At 41.9% G+C, this 19291-nt stretch overlaps 2 protein-coding genes across 4 annotated transcripts in view; one reads left to right on the top strand and one right to left on the bottom strand.

Annotated features, from left to right (window-relative positions):
• Window positions 1-6197: 6197 nt before the first annotated feature.
• On the bottom strand, window positions 6198-16631 carry calhm6 (calcium homeostasis modulator family member 6; the record flags this gene model as incomplete). The annotated part of the gene is made up of 3 exons (XM_083646121.1): window positions 6198-8737; window positions 13875-14182; window positions 16394-16631. 3 exons carry the CDS (start codon window positions 16629-16631, stop codon window positions 8288-8290), a joined length of 996 nt encoding a protein of 331 aa, XP_083502247.1. The 3' UTR covers window positions 6198-8287.
• A 678-nt stretch (window positions 16632-17309) lies between these two features.
• The window catches only part of cnot10 (CCR4-NOT transcription complex, subunit 10), a 60841-nt gene continuing 58859 nt past the window's right edge, over window positions 17310-19291 (top strand). For all 3 annotated transcript variants that reach the window (XM_083633397.1, XM_083633398.1, XM_083633396.1), the window contains exons 1-2: window positions 17310-17426; window positions 18069-18160. In XM_083633397.1, coding sequence (XP_083489523.1) covers window positions 18110-18160 — 51 coding nt within the window. In that variant the 5' untranslated portion in view covers window positions 17310-17426; window positions 18069-18109. The remainder of the gene's footprint in view (window positions 17427-18068; window positions 18161-19291) is intronic.

The following is a 19291-nucleotide window of genomic DNA, read 5'->3' as shown; positions in this document are numbered from 1 at the left end:
TCCTGGATTTGTTTATTATATTCAATCGGTAACACTTTATAATAACGTTCAGTCGTAAGTCATTTATAAGCCTTTAGTTAATGAACTAATAATTTACAAAAAAATAATATACATTTGTATTATGACTAAGTGCTATGTTAACATATCACAAATGTGTTAAGTAATCTATACACTTTTAGTAAATGACGTGTTCCTCACCTGTTGTAAATGATGTGTAAATAATTTACAATTCATTTACAAGGTTTTCTGCATCCCCTAATCTAAAGTGTAAACCATTCATCACACATAAATGTGTTACATACAAGGGGGTAGCTCTGTCTGTCAGAATTGAAGCCAATGAGGAAGTGCACTTTAAACCTGCATTCTTTCAAATGGCAGGGGGCGACCCATTGGTTTTTGGCCATTGCCATCTTGAATCTTGACATGAGACCGGGTTTCCCACAGAGCCTGCTATTGGTGCGTGATCGGCGAGCTGTGTGATCAATGGACAAGCGACCTGTCAATCACACCCCAAAACATAGTCTGCAACTACAACATAGTCTGAAACTAGTGATTGAGACCATAAACTCACTAGAAAAGTGTTTACTGAGGCCATAAATCAAGTGAGAAGCAGGGTCATTTTCCCATTTACTTCCATACAATGACCTCTTTTTGGAGGCAGTGGAGTCGCCCCCTACAGACCATTCGAAAGAATGCAGGTTCAAGTCACTTCTGCTTTGGCTTCAATTTTCACAAACAGAGCTGTATGTAACACATTTATGTGTGATGAATGGTTTACACTTTAGATTATGGGATGCAGAAAGCCTTGTAAATGAATTGTAAATTATTTACACATCATTTATAACAGGTGAGGAACACTTCATTCACTAAAGGTTTATAGATGACTTACAACAAATTTCTGCTATGTTAAAGGAGAATTTCGTTTTTTTACACCACGGTCCTCATTTCCAGTTTAGAATATGATGTTTTACTCACCGAAATAGTTTTTCGTCATTCGGATGCCCAGGGAAGATTTTGAGCTCCGAGTACACTCTTCAGACAGGCTAGAACCGCTAGAACGTGAGCCCACGGGGCATTCTGCACGGCAGTGCACGCGCTCTCTAAATGACACTTTTTCTGTCAGATCACGGTTCATTATGGTTGTAAATATAATTATCTAGCTAATAGCTACAAGCTAGGCTAACAACAACACCGGAGTCAGCGTTGATCTGCCCCGGTGGGGTTACAGTGCGTATCGTCCCCCTTCTGTGGTTTCTCTGAAGAAGTGGTTTCACAGAGGGGGACGATACGCACTGTAACCCCACCGGGGCAGATCAACGCTGACTCCGGTGTTGTTGTTAGCCTAGCTTGTAGCTATTAGCTAGATAATTATATTTACAACCATAATGAACCGTGATCTGACAGAAAAAGTGTCATTTAGAGAGCGCGTGCACTGCCGTGCAGAATGCCCCGTGGGCTCACGTTCTAGCGGTTCTAGCCTGTTTGAAGAGTGTACTCGGAGCTCAAAATCTTCCCTGGGCATCCGAATGACGAAAAACTATTTCGGTGAGTAAAACATCATATTCTAAACTGGAAATGAGGACCGTGGTGTAAAAAACCGAAATTCTCCTTTAACATAGTATTTATTAATCATCTACAAATGTATATTCATGTTTCGTAAATGGTTAGTTCATCATTAAGTAAAGGCTTATAAATCCCTTATGACTGAATGTTATTATAAAGTATTACCAGTGGCGTGCCGTCCATTAGGCGAACTAGGCAAATGCTAAGGGCGCTTGAGCCGTTAGGGGCGCCAGAGAGGGTAAATTTTTTTTTTTTTTTTTTTTTTTTTTTTACAAATACTTTTTCATAATAATAGGCCTACTATTATTTTACAATAGTAGACAAAAATAAGAAGAACAACGTCTTAAGTCTTTAAATAATAGTGAAATCATTTTTCTAATTCTGGCTTTCTGGCTGCCCAGGCTGCAGCACTTTCACCATGGTCCCTAATCCATACCACCCCACCCACTGCGTGGCCGCGCCCCCTTCTACCTGCTCGGAGCTTTTTCCCAGAGTGGGGGAAGGGAGCTGGAAGGTGGGTGCTGAGGGTGCTGCAGCACCCCCTGGTGGCAAGAAATGGATTTTCGAAATTGTTGGATTTGGCTGTCTTGTGTTTATACCACCAACAAGATGCATTAAAAAACAGTTTGTGCTTCCCAGCTCTAATCTTATTTCATACGCTCTCTCTTCAAAAGTGTTTGATTTTCATCATAATCTGGTTTTCCATAATAATAATAATAATAATAAGTTCAGTGTTTATGCCTGTGTTTCTGTCTGTTGTAGTGTAAAACGACTAAAGGGAGAGCAGGTGCTTACATGAAAGTGAGTGAGAAAAGGAGAAGATACTGAATAATGACATCACAACAGTATAATCCTAATGTTAATTTAAAATTAAATATTCTTCTAAATATGGATGAAAGTCCAAAAAACGTAAAATTTTCTTCGGCGCTGCCCTCGCGGGCAGCACCGAGAGACCCTTCCTTACAGCACCCCCTACCTAAAAGTACTTCCAGCGCCACTGGGGAAGGGCGATTCTGAGCCTGCACTGCAGTGCTGGATTAGCTGTGATATAATTTTTATTATATTTTCTTTGGGGGAGGGGGGGGGGGGGGGCACCAGCAAAAATCTTGCCTAGGGCACCAACTTGGTCAGGCACGCCACTGAGTATTACCATTCAATCTTTAATATGAAAAACATGTGGATGACAATCTAATAAAGGCAGAACCGTCTGTCTGTCTGTATGACTGTCCTTCACATATCACCAGAACCGTGTGTTTAGGGGGACCCGACGGAGTGTACTGCAGAATTTGGTGAAATTCAGACACGTGCAGCGCCATCTACTGGCAACACAAAAAGTGATTCAGACATGTGCATCGCCACCTACTCATTACTACCACATCACTGTCAGCTGTATCAGAGGACTTACACTGAAACTCCTCACTGTCAGCTGTATCAGAGGAAGCATGTACTAGTCTACACATCACTTACACTGAAACTCCTCGCTGTCAGCTGCATGTATCAGAGGAAGCATGTGCTAGTCTACACATCAGCAGAGGGGGTGGAACAACGACCAACACAGCAGGGGGAATTGGCCAAGTACAATTGGGGAGAAAATGGGAGAGAGAGAGAAAAAGAAAAAACGTAATAAAAATAAAAAATTAAATAAAAATAAACAGGACTACTCCATGCTGTATGTCAGTAATACGTGAAATTGACTTCGACAAGTTCTGCAGTTTCACTTCTTCGCTCTCATGCTGAGACAAACGGACAAACACGCAAATGGAAAAGAAAAAAGCATTGCATAAGAATCACTGAAATTAATCATTTCATGTTGGAAATGTTCCACCATTGTTGCAGAGAATATAAGAGGCAAGTCAGTGTGAGTGCTGCTTTTCAGCAGCACAAGGCGAGGTAGAGAAGTGATCACTTCCTCCTTGTGGTTTGTCTACGCATCCCCACAGGACGGCCTCATTACTCAACCTAAAAGCCTATAAGTGCATTGTACAGAAGGCTTTCAACCATGAATGAATGAATGAATGATTTTATTTTGGATCATTAAAAACAGCATCCAAGGGATTAAGAAACACGAGAAAGTGCTAGCACTTATTTACATGGTGGTCCCTGTATGTTAGGGGACAAGACAATACAGCAAGCAACACAAAACATGAAACGCAGCATAATTCAGCAGGTATAAAATGATAAAACACTACAAATACAGAATATGTACACCGGTGATGACACAAGAAACAACAATGTGGAAAAGCCCTTACGTTACTCTGGCCTACTCTGGTTGGCCATCGGCCATTTTCTGGCTTTGCCATTAAATGGCGTTTTCGAGCTGATTGATTTGATTGATGCTGGTAGGCTGTTCCATAGCACAACAACGTGCTTTTCCCCATTAATGTCCTAAATCTAAGCGTGTTGACATTGTGGTCGCTGGCCCTGCTCCTGTGGTTATGGGAGTCACTGACTCACGTGAAGTAGCCTCTGAAGTAGTTGGGTGCTAGTGTAGAAAATCCCCTCATTTCCCATTCCTCCAACTGCCTCCTCACTACTTCCCTTTACTGCTCTCTGGATGGGCGGAGCCCAAGAGCTAATAAGGCCAGTCACATCACCTGTGGGCAAATCCTCTGCTGCAAACCATGGAGCACAAGCTGGCTGGCCTCCACTGGATTCCTCACCTTCACTGTTTGCTGTGTAAATGATTAGTAAGTTTTCTTTTTATTTGACTTTGCTTTGGTAATTTATGATTATTGGTTGCACTGCTTAAGTTCCTTTAATTGTAGTTATTCCTTCATTTTGGATATTATATAATTAGTGTAACCCTAAGTTTTGGACGTGTGCTCCCCGTCTCTTCAGGCTGTGGGTTCAATTAATCGGGCTACAGTTACTGTTGGGTTCACTTCTTTTTATTTTCACATATAGCCAAACGGCAAGGGCAGTAGCAGGCTAGCAGGCTAACTCAGCTTTCACATGTCAGTTCACAACAGGAAACTCTGCGAGTTGTTCTACACCTACAACGTTCCCCTGGGATACGAACACCAGGCGGAACCAACATTAATCATTAACATAAACCACTACGACCCAATAATAAATAATAGTGCAATTAACAGTAGCAGCGACAACTACATTATAATCAATATAACAAATTAAAGTGCATTAATAATTACTAGACATAAAACGCACAAAATAAATGAAACACAATAACACAGATTACATTAGTAATTGGTTCGATTGTTTGGATTTAATTGTTACTTTTGTTGAATCACTGTGGATTGACTTATGTTATTTTCTTTCTCTATCACCAGCAAACCAGCAACAACATATGGTGTATAAATAAAAGACTGGTGTTGGAATCCAAGCCTCTGCTGTCTTCTGTCCTGGCCGACAGGCCATTGTGTTGGGCCCTACCTGGAACCAGGCCTTAGACCTGGGCTGCACCCACCCTCACCACCATTCCTTACAATTGATATTTTTCACCCAGTAAATGCCATGTAGCAGATTCAGCATGGCCACTCTGTTCTCCTCCGTGAGCCAGCCAAGATAATTAAAATGTTGAGCATCAAGGTGAGTGTGTGGAGCAAGTTTCAGCATGACTCTGATAAGTTTGTTCTGAGCAGTTTGAAGCCTGTTGCTTAGGTGTTTGGAAATACTGCTGTACCAGCTTGTACAGGCATAACCAAAGTTACTTTGGAGCAGAGCCACTGCCAGAGTCCTCAATGTGGGGACATCCAGAAACCTTGATTTCCTGGCTAAGAACTTAACTTTTTTTTTTTTTTTTTTTTTACATTTTCTAAGACATCTCCGGATAGGCCACTATCTAGTTTACAGCCCAGGTATTTAACAGTGGGTTTGGACGTTATAACTGACCCCTGGGCTGTAACGTTAAGAACAGGGGAGCTGCTCATTTTGAATTTAGAACCAAATAAAATTGCTTCTGTTTGCAGGTTTAAGGACAGTTTGTTGTCTGCTAGCCAGACACCAATGTTTTCCAGTTCTGTGCTGAGGATGTCTTGGACAACTGCCTTATCTGGGTGAGACACAAGCAATGCAGAATCATCTGCGTATAAAAACAGCTGGCATGAGCAGGCATAATTTATATATCAATGATATCATTGATATATAAAAGAAACAAAAGAGGGCCCAGGACACTCCCCTGGGGCACCCCGCAGTGGACCTTCAGGGGGTTGGATAGAGTCCCATGAAACACCAATACACATGAAACACCAATACACATTTCTGGGCAATATGGACAAAATCCAATATCACAATATTTTTTAACCAAATACCTCCGATATTGCAACAATATTGTAGGGATGAGTGCTTTCACAATGTATTTACACAATGAGATTTCTGATAAATAATTCAGTAATGTGGGTGTAATGACTAAGTGGGTAAAGGCAAATAACAGAACAGCTAGAACAGTCTGGTAACCTCAGAAAATGATGTCACTTTAATGTAATGCAGCCTTTAACAACCAGGTATAGACAACACTTATAACACATATCATGACATTACGATATCCACAATCTAGTCACATATATTGCCCAGCCATAATTACACAGAATACTTCATAATACTGCTGAAGCAGACAACATCAATCAACTCACATTACCACTTTGGTTAAATTTATTCTCACAGCCTTTAAGTGTTGATTGAACTAGAAAAATATAGCAAAGAGCATATTTGTAAAGCTATTTTTTTTTTTTTTTTTTTAACTATGTCAGTCATAATGATGCAGTCTGCCAGCAGACCGCACAGGAAGTTCTTTCTTTCTTTCTTTCTTTCTTTCTTTCTTTCTTTCTTTCTTTCTTTCTTTCCATGCTCTGATCATTTCCTGTTCAAAACCACAGAAGTAACCATCAACATGAGGCACCTGCACTGACAGGACACTCAGAAACCAGCACAAGCTCAAATAAAATCAAAACACACTAACTCAAAACTGGAACTCAGTGCCTTAACTCCCGCGAGGCCCGCCTTCCTACACCCCTTAAAGGGCCAGCAGGCAGTAAGGTGAATGTCTTTCCTTCTCTCTGCTGAGGGACCGCCACACATGCCCCCCCCCCAGAATTCACCGTAACCCCAGAAACAGTCAATGACACGGGGGGCGGATAACATGACCGTAATGGCTCCGTCGAAAAGGAACAATCCCAGAGTCTTGAACAGTGGACCCCCGGGCCAAGAGAGGGCAGGAGACCCAGCAGGGCCGACAACGTAGCAGGGGACGGGGCTGAAGAGGGGGGAAAGGGCAGTTTGGAAGGCCTTCCACAATGAGGGGCAGCGCCACCTCCACCGTCTTGTCCAAATCCAAATGAGCCGGCTTGAGGCGGTCCACCGCAACCCTCTCTTATTTCCCCCCGATGTCCACCACCAAGTACTTGGCCCCTGCCTCCAGAATGCAGAATGGGCCATCGTAAGGGGGCTGCAGGGGTGGCCAGATGAAAACATAACCCACCAACAGCAGGTCTGAAGGGATGTGGAATCTGAGGCAAATCGTGGCTCATAGTAGGGACGGGGACAAAAGCCTTGGCCATGTCCAGAAGCGCAGCCCGCTGGCGGGTGGTGGACCAGGGAATCTCGGCGTTCAGAATGATGGCTGGCCGTAAACCAACTCAGCAGATGAAGGCTGAAGATTCTCCTTGGGGGCGATCCCTAGGCCGAGCATGAAGGGCGGCCTTCATGGAACGATGAAACCGCTCGGCTCGCACAGTCCATTAGCCGGCGGGTGGTAAGCTGTGGTACAATGGAGCTTCGTGCCCAGCCCCTCTGCCATGGCGTTCCAGAGTTCGAATGTGAACCGCTGGCCCCAGTCGGAGGTGAGGTCGGCTGGCGCCGAACCGGGTGACCCAGGACCCGACAAAGGCCCTGGCCAACTCCGCAGACGTGGTTGATGACAATGAACAGCCTTGGCCACCGGGTGTTCCTGTCCACCATGGTGAGGAGATGGGCGGGAGGGGGGAAGGGCTTCCCACCAAATCCACGTTGACATGGTGGAAACATCGCTCAGGAACTAGGAACGGTGCCAAGAGGGCTTTGGTGTGACGATGAACCTTAGCACGCTGGCAGGCCACACACAATCAACAATCATTTGTATGCCTCCACCGGCGATAGCCAGGCCGGAGGCATTATGGATTCGGGTTGTCCGTCCTCCTTATGTCTGTACGTACGTACGTCCGTCCGTCCGATGTTTGTTAACGCGATATCTCAGGAACAGCTTCACGTAATTTCTTCAAATTTGGTTCAGACGTCGACTTGGACGCAAGGATGAACTAATTCGATTTTGGTGGTCAAAGGACAAAGGTCACTGTTACCTCATGAATGCCATTTTCATGCTCGTTAATGTGATATCTCAGGAACGCCTTGATGGAATTTCCTCACATTTGGCTCAAACGTCAAAGTCTGGACAGACATGCATATCGACTGCTCACTTGTGGCGGAGGCATATATCCGTGATGCGGCTATTCAAAATTCTCTGTAATCCGCAGACTGATTGTTAATTCAATCAAAGGTTATGATCTGGGTAATATCCAATATATAAGTGGAAAATTCACCCGAAATTTTTAATTTGGCCATATACTAACTCACCCTTATGTCAATGGCACACAATTCTGGGTGAAGTAGTCTTTTAATATACCGTACTGTAAGGCCAATATCGACCTGATACAGTGGTAAACCGGTATATCAGTCTAACTCTAATGCATACAATACCTCTTTGGTGAAATGAATTCCAGCTGAATGTTAATCCTCAGGGCATCATCTGACCGTCATCCACAAATGAAAGTACAGCGGGGACGTTGGCCCCGGAGCCCATCGACTTCATCGAGGCCATTCTCATCATCCCGTCGTCAGTCTCATGGCCGCCCTCATAATCGTGGTTCTCCACATACCGGTGCATGGTGCTATAGTAGTGGTCTTTGGTGCTAAACCTGTAGAGGGAGGAGATCTTCTTCCAGTCCAGGTTGGAAGGCGTAACGATGGGGGCGGGTGGTGTCTGCTTGAAGAAGCTGTCCAGGTTTCTGGTGGCGAGCTCCTTGGCGTGTTTGGTGGAGTAAGACTCCATGAGGTTGTTCTCCTCCTGAGCATAGCTCCTCCAGAAGCGGAGCTGCAGGTAGCTGATGGGGGAGTTGCACCGAGCCACGCAGGTCAGGAGAAGGCTGGACACCACGATAGAGGCGATCAGCAGCCAACCCAGGATCTGTAATCACCACACAAGAATTTACTTGGGGCAAAATAGGACAAATCTACAGTATCTCAATTTAGCCTAATAGCATGGGTGGATTTGTATCTAGCAATTTTGCCTAGCGGCTTAGCTACCGTGGCTATCGGAGCTTTATCAACTTGGCTGTCATTGTCACACTGACAATAACAAACAATGGTGTACCCAGCTAGTTTGTCAGGCTCTGATCGCACAGATTACAGAAAATCTTGTTAAGTACTGGTGAATGACTGCCGGACCCTTATTCAATCCCAGTTGATGAATAGCTGGTAGACATGACAGAGTGGTGATCCCAGACATATCTGGTTGAAAAGCCTAGCGTATAGCTACAAAAGATAGCCTCCAAGCACCAGTGTTGGGCAGTAACTTAGTGACAGTAACTTAGTTACTGTAATTTTATTAGTTTCCGCAGTAACTAGTAATGTAAGGGATTACAATTTCCAAAAAGTGATTATTTTACAGCAACTCCAAGTAACTTAAAGTTACTGCATTACTTCCTCGAACACTGACAGTGGCACAGTGCTAAAACAAAGTGTGTAGAGGTCTGGCTATGTGAGACTATTGCATTGCCAGAATCAATGCGATTCGTTTTTTGTCCTCGGTAGGCAAATAAATATCCAATTTGGCTGATTGTTGCCTCTTCCTGTAAGGTTAATTATTATTCCAATGAAGTGGATTCAGTTAAAAAAAGAGCTGGCTAGACAGGTTGTATGTTACTTTACGGAGGGGGGGGGGGTAGCGAAAGTAATAAAGTAAAGTAACGAGTAGTGTAACTAATTACTTTTGACAAGTAACTGAAGTAATTTCATTACTTTTTAAAGGAGTAATCAGTAATAAGAAACTAATTACACTTCCTGAGTAACTTGCCTAACACAGCATACAAACCCGTAAATTGCATATGTGGGCATGTGGCTAAACCGGTAGCTTTTCTGCCCCTGAGATGTGCATACTTCATCATGTGACATTACTCAGAATCTATATGTAACCCACAGCCCACAGTACCGCCCACACAGCCCCGACAGCGAAAATGGCCCAAAACAACTTACATTTTGTGACAGTTATCAAATTGATAAATTCCCAAATCTTGGATGATGAGGATAGTACACATGAGCGATAATAAATAAAAAAGGACAGATTTTTAAGATGGGTTGTCAATCCCTTTAATATAGAAAATCAATACCACATTCTATTGACATATTTTTTATCATTACACCCACAATATGACTTGCCATTCTGCTAAGAGGCACAGAAAGATCCAGTGCAATGATTTGAACTCAGGCCAATTTGATGTGATTTCTAAAGCCCCCTAGTTGAAAGTCTCAACTGTCTCAACTGTGACCGTGCACTTCCACCAGTAGCCTACTGTAACACCATCACTCCCAATTGCAGCTACTAATTTGATGAAAAGGACTGGTAATCAAAGTTTATTCTACCAACATTTATATTTTTCATATTCAAATTTAGTAATTCCTCCATTCAGATGACAGGAGGAATTTTGCTCGAGCTTTAAAACAGCCCACTGCAGCAATTTGATGGGGCACATCACCCAAATATGTGATATTAATCAGATTAGTAATGTTGCATGTGCAATGTGCATCCTGGATATAGTTTGTTACAATAGCGTTAGCTCAAATGCTAACGTTAAACAGTATGTAGATGGACAATGCTAACACCATGTTCTGGGATGTGCAGTAAAATAAAAACACAGATTGGATGGTCTAACCTAACCTAACCAAAAACGTCCGCCTCGTATTTTTATTTTTTTATTGACCCAGGGGCCACACTGAGTGAGGTCGGGGGCCGCATGCGCCCCGCGGGCCATCAGTTGCCCACTCCTGCTCTATGACCTGCATGGAACTTTTAACTGGTTATGATAGTGGTGCCTCTATAACCTGCATGGAACTTTTAACTGGTTATGATACTGGTGCCTATGACCTGCATGGGCAGATGAGACCATCAGCGAGAAGATTGGCTATATCTATATAGTTATTCTAACCATGGACACACAGCAGGAGGAGGTGCGGTGGTAGCCGAGCTCAGTGAAGCTCAGGAAATGCCTTGGATCAACGGTCGGCCTAGAGGGAGGCTCGGTGTTCAGGCCGAGCCTTTCAAAGGAGACGGATTTGATTTCTGTAGAGGCTCAGGCTGAAGGCAGCAAGACAAATGACTGGTGAACAGGGGCGGTTCTAGGCCTTTTTGGGTGGGCTTTAGCCCACCCAAAAATAGTCATCAAAAAATAGTCTCAGCCCACCCAAAAAAAAAGAAGAAAAAATTGTTTTTTTTTTCTCTCCAAATCCATGGTGGTCATTAGTAGCAGTTTCTGTTAAAATTATCTTTATTTATTATTTATTTTTGCTTTAAAACTATTTTTTAATTTTCTGCTTAAAGTTCATGAAAAAAAGTGGCATTCTTGTTTTTTCCCACAATAATTTCATAATACCATTTGTAATGCCACCGTTGTAGTGCTGTTGTTCAAAATTAAAGTACATTTTCTCAGATTTATTGGTGTCTTTCTAGTCACACAATTTAATAGTCAGTGTTTCCCATACACTGATCTATAGAGAGCCCCAGGAACGAGTCCGGAAATCATCGATGCTAACAGCCCTGGTTCTTCACAGTTTTCGCCTATGGGAGTTTTGAATGGGTTTTTGGCGCGATGCTTCTAATAATCTCTCTGGGCAACGCTGGCTTAATCAAACGCGAACCAGTGTTTAGTAACATCATCTTCACACATGAAGACCACTTTTATGAGTTTTGAAGCTTTTATGTGCCGTTAAAAGGGTGGCTAGCTAGTAAACGGCTAAATGAGACTACAATGTCGACGCGGATATTATACGTCATCGCGAGTGAACGCGGACATTCTTTCTCTCGCGCCTTCGCGTGGACGCCTATGCGACACTGTGTGTAGTTCTGGATTAGCTTAGCACAAGCTTTTGACCTCTAGGGCTCGCAGTTATGCTTCAAAACTCATGAAAGTGGTCCTCATGTGTGAAGATTATCCCGCTGAACCTTGGTTCGCGTTTGATTAAACTTGCGTTGCCCACAGACATTATTTGAAGCATCGCGTCAAAAACCCATTCAAAAATCCCATAGACAGAAACAGTGAAGAACCAGGAAGTTCGGGACTTCCGCATTCAGCCTACAAAAATACGTCATCCCTGGGGCTCTCTATTTGTGGTGGAACACCCTACATAGATTTTGACCCCCACAAATACTGCCACATATTAATTTCAACTAGTTGACTGCAAACTCCTGCTTTAGTGCTTACAGTATATTATTATCTTGTCGGAATATTATTCCAGCCAATAAGTTAGGAAGTTCCCTTTTGATTTAATTTTACTTTTGTTTTGCCTACAAAGCAAAATGTTACTTTACTTGAAACTCCCCTGAAGTGATTTTGGTATTATTTATGCAAGCATAATTCTACCATATAGTAACCTGTATGCAGAATATATATAGTATATATAGGGAAACAATTATTTTTTCATCCCTGTAAAACCACAGAACGGTAAAGAAGATATTGATGTGTATAGTTCTTCATAGATCTAGTCTCTTCATTTTGATCTCAAAGTGCGCCAGTTTGATCCATTTTTACTTGAAACTGTACAAAATTTTCTTCTGGGGGGGCATGCCCCCGGACCCCCCTAGGGGTTCAGTGGTCCATGACCTTTGGGTGGGCTGAGCCCACCCAAAGCTCTGATGCTAAAACCGCCCCTGCTGGTGAAAATAACAGGAGTGTTTTACACACAAGAGGGTAAAGCTTAACTAACTAAAAACAGGGTGTAAATGATGTCTTTTCAAGTCAACTTGGCATCTCGGGGCTTCTAAAGACTTTGATGGACTAGGCCATATGGAGGCATTTTATGTGTTTTTTCTCTGTTGTGACATCAACTTCAATTGTTTAGGCAACAGTGTTTTGCTGTGAAACGTCACCCGTCACCCCATTGGCATGGGGGTGAGAATTTTCAATTTTGGTTGAACTCATCCTTTAATGCAGCTTTCACCCCCCCCCCCCCCCCTTCCCTTTCAGTGTGCAATAACTGAAGAATGAGCCCAGTATGTACTGGTACCATTTATTGCACTCCATGTGTAACCTGCGTTGTGTTGATGACCCATGTTAAGGGCTTGCCCACGGGTGGAACAGGATTCGATCAGCCGACCTCCCACTTCCAAAGCGCACGCGTTAACCACCTACACCAAGAGAGCTAGCTCCCTTGGCGGAGCTGATTAACGGGCCTTTATAGTGAGGGAGTGAGTTTAACCAACCTACTCGCTACCTGATGCCACTCACGAGGACTCACACTCATTCATTTACACTCACGACTCATAAGGACTCACACTCATTCACTTACACTGACCATGCTGCTCTTATTGTTTCCATTCACTGTTCTTAACTGACTATGCTTCCCTGACTATGTGTATCTGTCCTGTTTAAACGGTTTGATCTTGTTATGTTGCTATATTTGCTGTGCAGTAGGATATATATATATATTTACTGTGCACTAGTATATATATATATATATATATATATATATATTCAAATATATATATTCAAATATATACATTCAAATATATATTTGAATGGGTTAAGGTCTGTGGGCAACGCAAGCTTAATCAAACGCGAACCTGTGTTCAGCGAGATAATCTTCACACATGAGGACCACTTTCATGAGTTTTGAAGTGTAAATGCGAGCCCTAGAAGTAAAAAGCTCATGCTAAGCTATTCCAAAACTACACAGTGTCACATAGGCTTCCCCGTCACGTCACCACAGCCAAATTCAACCTGGAGTGTTGTTGATGTGTGTGCTGCTGTGCACTGTGCACTGATTTCCAGACTCATTCCTGCGGCTCTGTAAGTAGCATTTGTACGTATGGGGCATCATTGTAAAAGAGGGCATCCACTGACCATCGTCAATAAATGAAGGTAAGTAATAATAATAATAATAATAATAATAATAATAATAATTCTCATTGCACTGAACCTTTAAGGCAAGATTTTTGCGTCAACATCCCAACTGCGTTAACTTTGATTCAATGAAATGCAGGGAAATGAGAAAAGCCAAGCTAACCATCTCAGTACATTACAACTCCTACAGGCTGAAGCACTCTTCCTCACCTGGGACTCAGCTCGCAGAGTGGCGAGAACATCGTCTCTGTCCGCCTGTCCAGCCTGTTTACTGCAGGGAAACTTGTACAGCTTCTCTTGACACTGCGACTGCACGCTCTCACCACCACAGAGGTGCTCCTTGAAAGCGGTCACATTGAGCCCAGTCATTGCACACTCATAGTATTTACCATTGAGCAATGCCACAGCAATCCAACTGGCCGGTGCCACCACTGCTGTGGTGCTGATCCGAAGGAGGACCGTCACACTGTAAATAAGGGTTTTCCAGTGGCACAGCTTGGATTTGCGCTGACAAAAACCTGAATAGAATAGAATAGAATAGAATAGATTTATTTTCGAACATGTTTAAAAAATAAATGTATACATATCCAACAATTATCCAACAAATCCACATTAGCCTATACATCTATTCTCAATAAACAACAGAAAAAGAATCTCACTACTATTTGCCGGTGTGTATGGTGTGTATGGTGTGTATGCATGCATTGCTCCGATTGCCTCTAAACTTTGCCAAAACACTTTTCATGTGTCCGGCATGGATCTAGCATGGAAAAAATGAAGAAAAATACACCCATAGGGGGCAATGTTTTAGATTTTAAATGGTCACAACTCACCCCCCCCAAAAAGTGTGCCCATGATGACGCATCGTCTCCAGAGTTTCCATCCAAGAACGCAAGCTCTTTCCTAGTACTCATCAATGTTATAGCCTACACGTATACTATACACTTTATATAGCTACTTGCATTACTACTTACTTTACTTACTACATACTTTGCATTGTCTTTGTTAGGCTACTCTATGGTCATCATTACATAGCCCCTACTCATAGACATACTCATCCATACTTAGTTCATCCTCTTTACATTATAGGCTACTTTATACTTTATGTATATATATATATATATATATATATATATATATATATATATATATATATATATCTATATCTATATATATATATATATATATATATATATATAGATAGATAGATATATAGATATATATCTATATATATATATATAGATATATATAGATATAGATATATATATATATATATATAGATATACCGTATAGATATAGATATATATATATAGAGAGAGAGATAGAGCGAGAGAGAGAGAGAGAGAGAGAGAGAGAGAGAGAGAGAGAGAGAGAGAGAGAGAGAAGAGTAGAGTAGAGTAGAGTAGAGTAGAAAAGTTTATTTATGTGTCACTCCTCAATACAACAACAGCATAAAAACAATTCGGTACATACATAAGTATTGCAGACCACTCACTAGGAGTTATGAGACACAGACTTTAAAAATACAAAAAAGAAAAACACACAGTAGTGTAGGCTACAATAAATCACATCAGATAAAATAAAAAGAAAGAAAATTTGTGTATTTTGTCATTTGTATTTGGCTGGACCAGGAAAAAATAAGATGTAATTTGTATCAAAATACTTTCAGATCTTGTATTTTGTGTATTTTAAATACATAAAATACTTTTTTATTTCATTTTATTCTCAAATTGACACATTTTAAACATTGACACAGGTTTAAACAGAACGCAATGTGAGATGTCACTTCCACTCCGCCTCTGATTGGCTTACCCTCAGAACAATCTCAACCACAAATCAGAGGCAGAGTAGAGTGGGAACCTAGTACTGAAGCCTCGTGTTGGTGGAAATTCCCCCAGAGATAAAGTACTAAATCTGATGGTTAGATAAGCCTATTGCATGCTAAGACAAACACTGCCCTATCTGCAAATCAAACTGTTTACTGCATACAAACCATCATTAGAGACACAACTAATATACTGTTATACTAAATATACTGTTACAAAGCTGACAACCTCCCTGTTTCCATACATTAGCCACATTTATTTATTTTATTTTATTTAACCTTTATTTAGATGATTAAGTTCCCCTCACCATGAATGCCATACTGCGGCACCATGGTTACATGCTCCTGAAAAGTAACCTTTTGTGGTGGAATAAATAATGTTGCTGTATTTCTATGCGTGCAGCGTGTTAAATAATAAAGACTATGTGACAATTTACTGACATGGTGGATGTGAAGTTGTTTATAGGGGACCTACTATCATAACATAACTTTCATAACAGATCTCATATCTATGGCTAAACATGGTCTAAGCTCCAAAACGTGAGGTTACTGTAACGTGTAGAAATGCTACCTGTAACTCAAAAGCCCTCACAGAAGGCAATTACGGTAGCTAAAGTGAAGGAGAAATAAGTTGTGCTGAAAAACAACTGAAATGGAAGAACTGTAGTGTGTTAGACTCTAACACAGTTAGAGGGTATATACAAAGGAGAATACTGCCACAGAGGACTAAAGAGATGATTTACCATCTAAAGAAACCAGACAATGTCACAATTTAGAAGCTGGAATCAGAGAATTAGGCCATTTTCCCTTAAAGAAATGGCTCAAAATGATTAATAGATAATAAAAATAGGAAATTAATGTAATATTTGGCAATGATAAGGGGTAATAAGCAGCCCTACTTTACCTGTGAGCAGTTTCCACGTCTTTTGGCTCAAGATGTAGCCCAGCACCAGCAGTGCCAAAGCGGGCACTAGGAGGAAGACCAAGCCGTAGCCAAAGTTCCAGCTGTTACAGGGACACTGGAAGACCACCGAGGAGAAGATGTGCTCCCCACCTGCTGTCAGCAACGCAAGCAAACCGAAACTAAAGTTTGACTGCTGCTTATTAGCAATGTTGAGAACGGTCTTGAACATCTTATCCATGTCTCTCTCTGGGTGTTACTAGTGCACTGTGCGTCGGGGAGAGTGCGGGTGTAATATGAAGCGCCAGTCTCGCTTCCCCTTCACCTCGTCATTCACGAGTGTGTAGCTACAATGTGAGCGTGTATTTTTGAACCAGGTCAAGTCAACTCAAGTCATCATTATTTATTTATATATCTCTATTTCACAAGTATGTCTCAGAGGACTTTACAGAGAATATAGCTATCTAACTAAACACAACCAATGAATAGAATAATTAAAAAAGACACAATATAGGAAAAAATGCTATAGGAAAAACACAAGGTAATATAATAATAATAAAAAGTAGCCTATGCAAAGCAGATTTTAGCAAGACAATCTTAATTCTACACCAACATACCCTGCAGGCGGCACCCCGACCTTAATTGACCCCAAAACATATGGGCCTATTGGCCCTTTTCACAGCAGTAAAGCAGGTGTAACCAAAAACATGAATGAGGACCCTGGTTCCTGGCACTGGGACATCTAGCTAGATGGAATGGAACCGTATTCGTATTGGTTACTTACACACTTTAATAGCTTTACCGCCTCAAAACGGTTGCTGTAAGCGCCTGTGTTCTATTCCAGTCCACATAGGGGCGGTGCTGTGCTATGATACGTTGGTTGTCAACTGTCGCAAAGAAGAATTTGTTTAGAGCGGACAGATTTGGGCTAGCTATCTCCCGTGTCAAACAGAGGAGTTGAAGCATTTACCCACATCTTTTGCTTTTGCTTCGCCGGTCAACGTGATTTACGGATTATTTGATCCTTATCACAAACGTAAGATTTCTAATTGTCATTAAAAAGGTCCCAGAAATGGCAGAAAATACAGGTGAGTGTCTTGGCTAGCCTTAGCTGGCTAGCTAGCAACTGTGTCAATCTTAGCTAGCTGTAACTCCTTGAAGAGCTGCAGTTTGCTGCATTTGCTGGTTAAATAACTAGTAAACGCGCTGTTTTGGGAAACAGTGATCAGCTGGCAGGTAGGTTGTGTAGGGATGTCTTGTTAATTGTTAATCATCTATATACAAACCTTATATCAGAATGCCTACTGCCCAGTTAAGGTTAACGTTAGCCTAGCCGCGATGCATGCCGTGTGGGTCAAGCAAAACTCCATTCAGAAATCTGGCAATTAATGATGCCTCGATAGTCAACAAGTACGACTTAAAATATGTCTTGAAACCCTTTACCTTTTACGAAGGTATTATGATATCATATGAGCCACCAAGCAATGAGAATTGTTTATCTCACAGGTCACGTAACGTTAACTGGGCTAGTAACGCAAGCTATCGATGAGCCGCCAATGGTCCCCTCACAGCATGTCAACACAGCCTGCTGAATGCGGCTAGTCACTAGCAGCACTGGGCTGTTTCGGTTTGGGAATCTGTGTGATGACATCTGTTTTGTGCTTCTAATTTCTATCAGAACCAAACGAGGCAAAGCACCACAACCCATCATCACCTGGAATGACAGACCAAGAGAAAGAAATGGCAGTCAGTGCATATGAGGCGTTCACGGTAAATAATCTAATCGATTCATCATTAAGCTACCTTACTTTGGAAGCCAGCCATAACTGCTTAGCTGTGGTCTACAGTAGTGTGTTACCACCTATCAAAGCCACTCAGGTATCAAATAGCCCTAATGTGTTATTTTCACTCTTTTATGGAGAAAATGCCACAACCAGCCTTCATTATAAATAGGGATGCAGCGATTAACCGGTTTCACTGTTAACCGCGATTTCAAATGTCAGGGTAATATAGCTGCAGAGGCTCGGCTACACTGAGTGTTTTGCTCTCACAACAGTCCATCCGTTTAAAATGCCGTGTGGCGCAACCTGCAGCTGGAAAGAGAGGAGTCTCTCGCTTTCCATACGGCATTTGCCGTACCAGAAAACTTCAAGCGCTCTCAGTATTGCCACACCGAGAGATAGAGATAACTTCAGTCTGTGTAACGTTAAGCTGTCATGGCTCATGGGAGCAACATTTATGTTCGAGGCGAGCTAATTTACGTCCATGACTACGCTACATTGTTAAAGTCGAGCTGAACCCAAAAATGAATTTTATTTTATTTTAGTTCAAATACCTGGGCATTCAGTGCACCTATTTAATAATGTATGCCAAACAAAAATCACAAAAATCTAATTTCTTTAGTTTTTCACAATTTTCACATCAAAAGTTAATTTTTCAAGATTTCATTCATAACAGTAATCTACAGTTTGCTGACGTCACATAGTAGTAGTACTATAAAATTTCTACCCCATTTCAACCAATCATATCACGACATGGCAGCTGTCAATCAAATCTTAATTTCAGGATATTTTTCTCTTCCAAATGAAGGAGAAAATGCCGCCTAGTGCCTGTAATCTGGCAGAATTTCTAGCCCATAAACTAACTACTAACATGGCCAATTGTATGTAACATACAAAATAAAGCAAATGGTACTGTCTAAGAATGCAAAGAAATGTAACTAGCTCGTTAAAACTCGCATTCCAGGGATATTGCATTTACCGCAATAGCGTAACTGGCGCGTGCCTCAGACCCTGGTTGTCAGGGGTCGCACCTCGGAGATTCCAGGCTGCACTCTCCGCTCGGCAACACGAAGGCAGCTGGCTGCCTGTGGCTCGCCTAGCTCCACTCAGCCACTAACCT

This window comes from Poromitra crassiceps (assembly GCF_964638095.1).
Source record: "Poromitra crassiceps genome assembly, chromosome: 1".
Classification (NCBI taxonomy): Eukaryota; Metazoa; Chordata; class Actinopteri; order Beryciformes; family Melamphaidae; genus Poromitra; species Poromitra crassiceps.
This window is presented reverse-complemented; position numbering and strand designations above follow the sequence as displayed.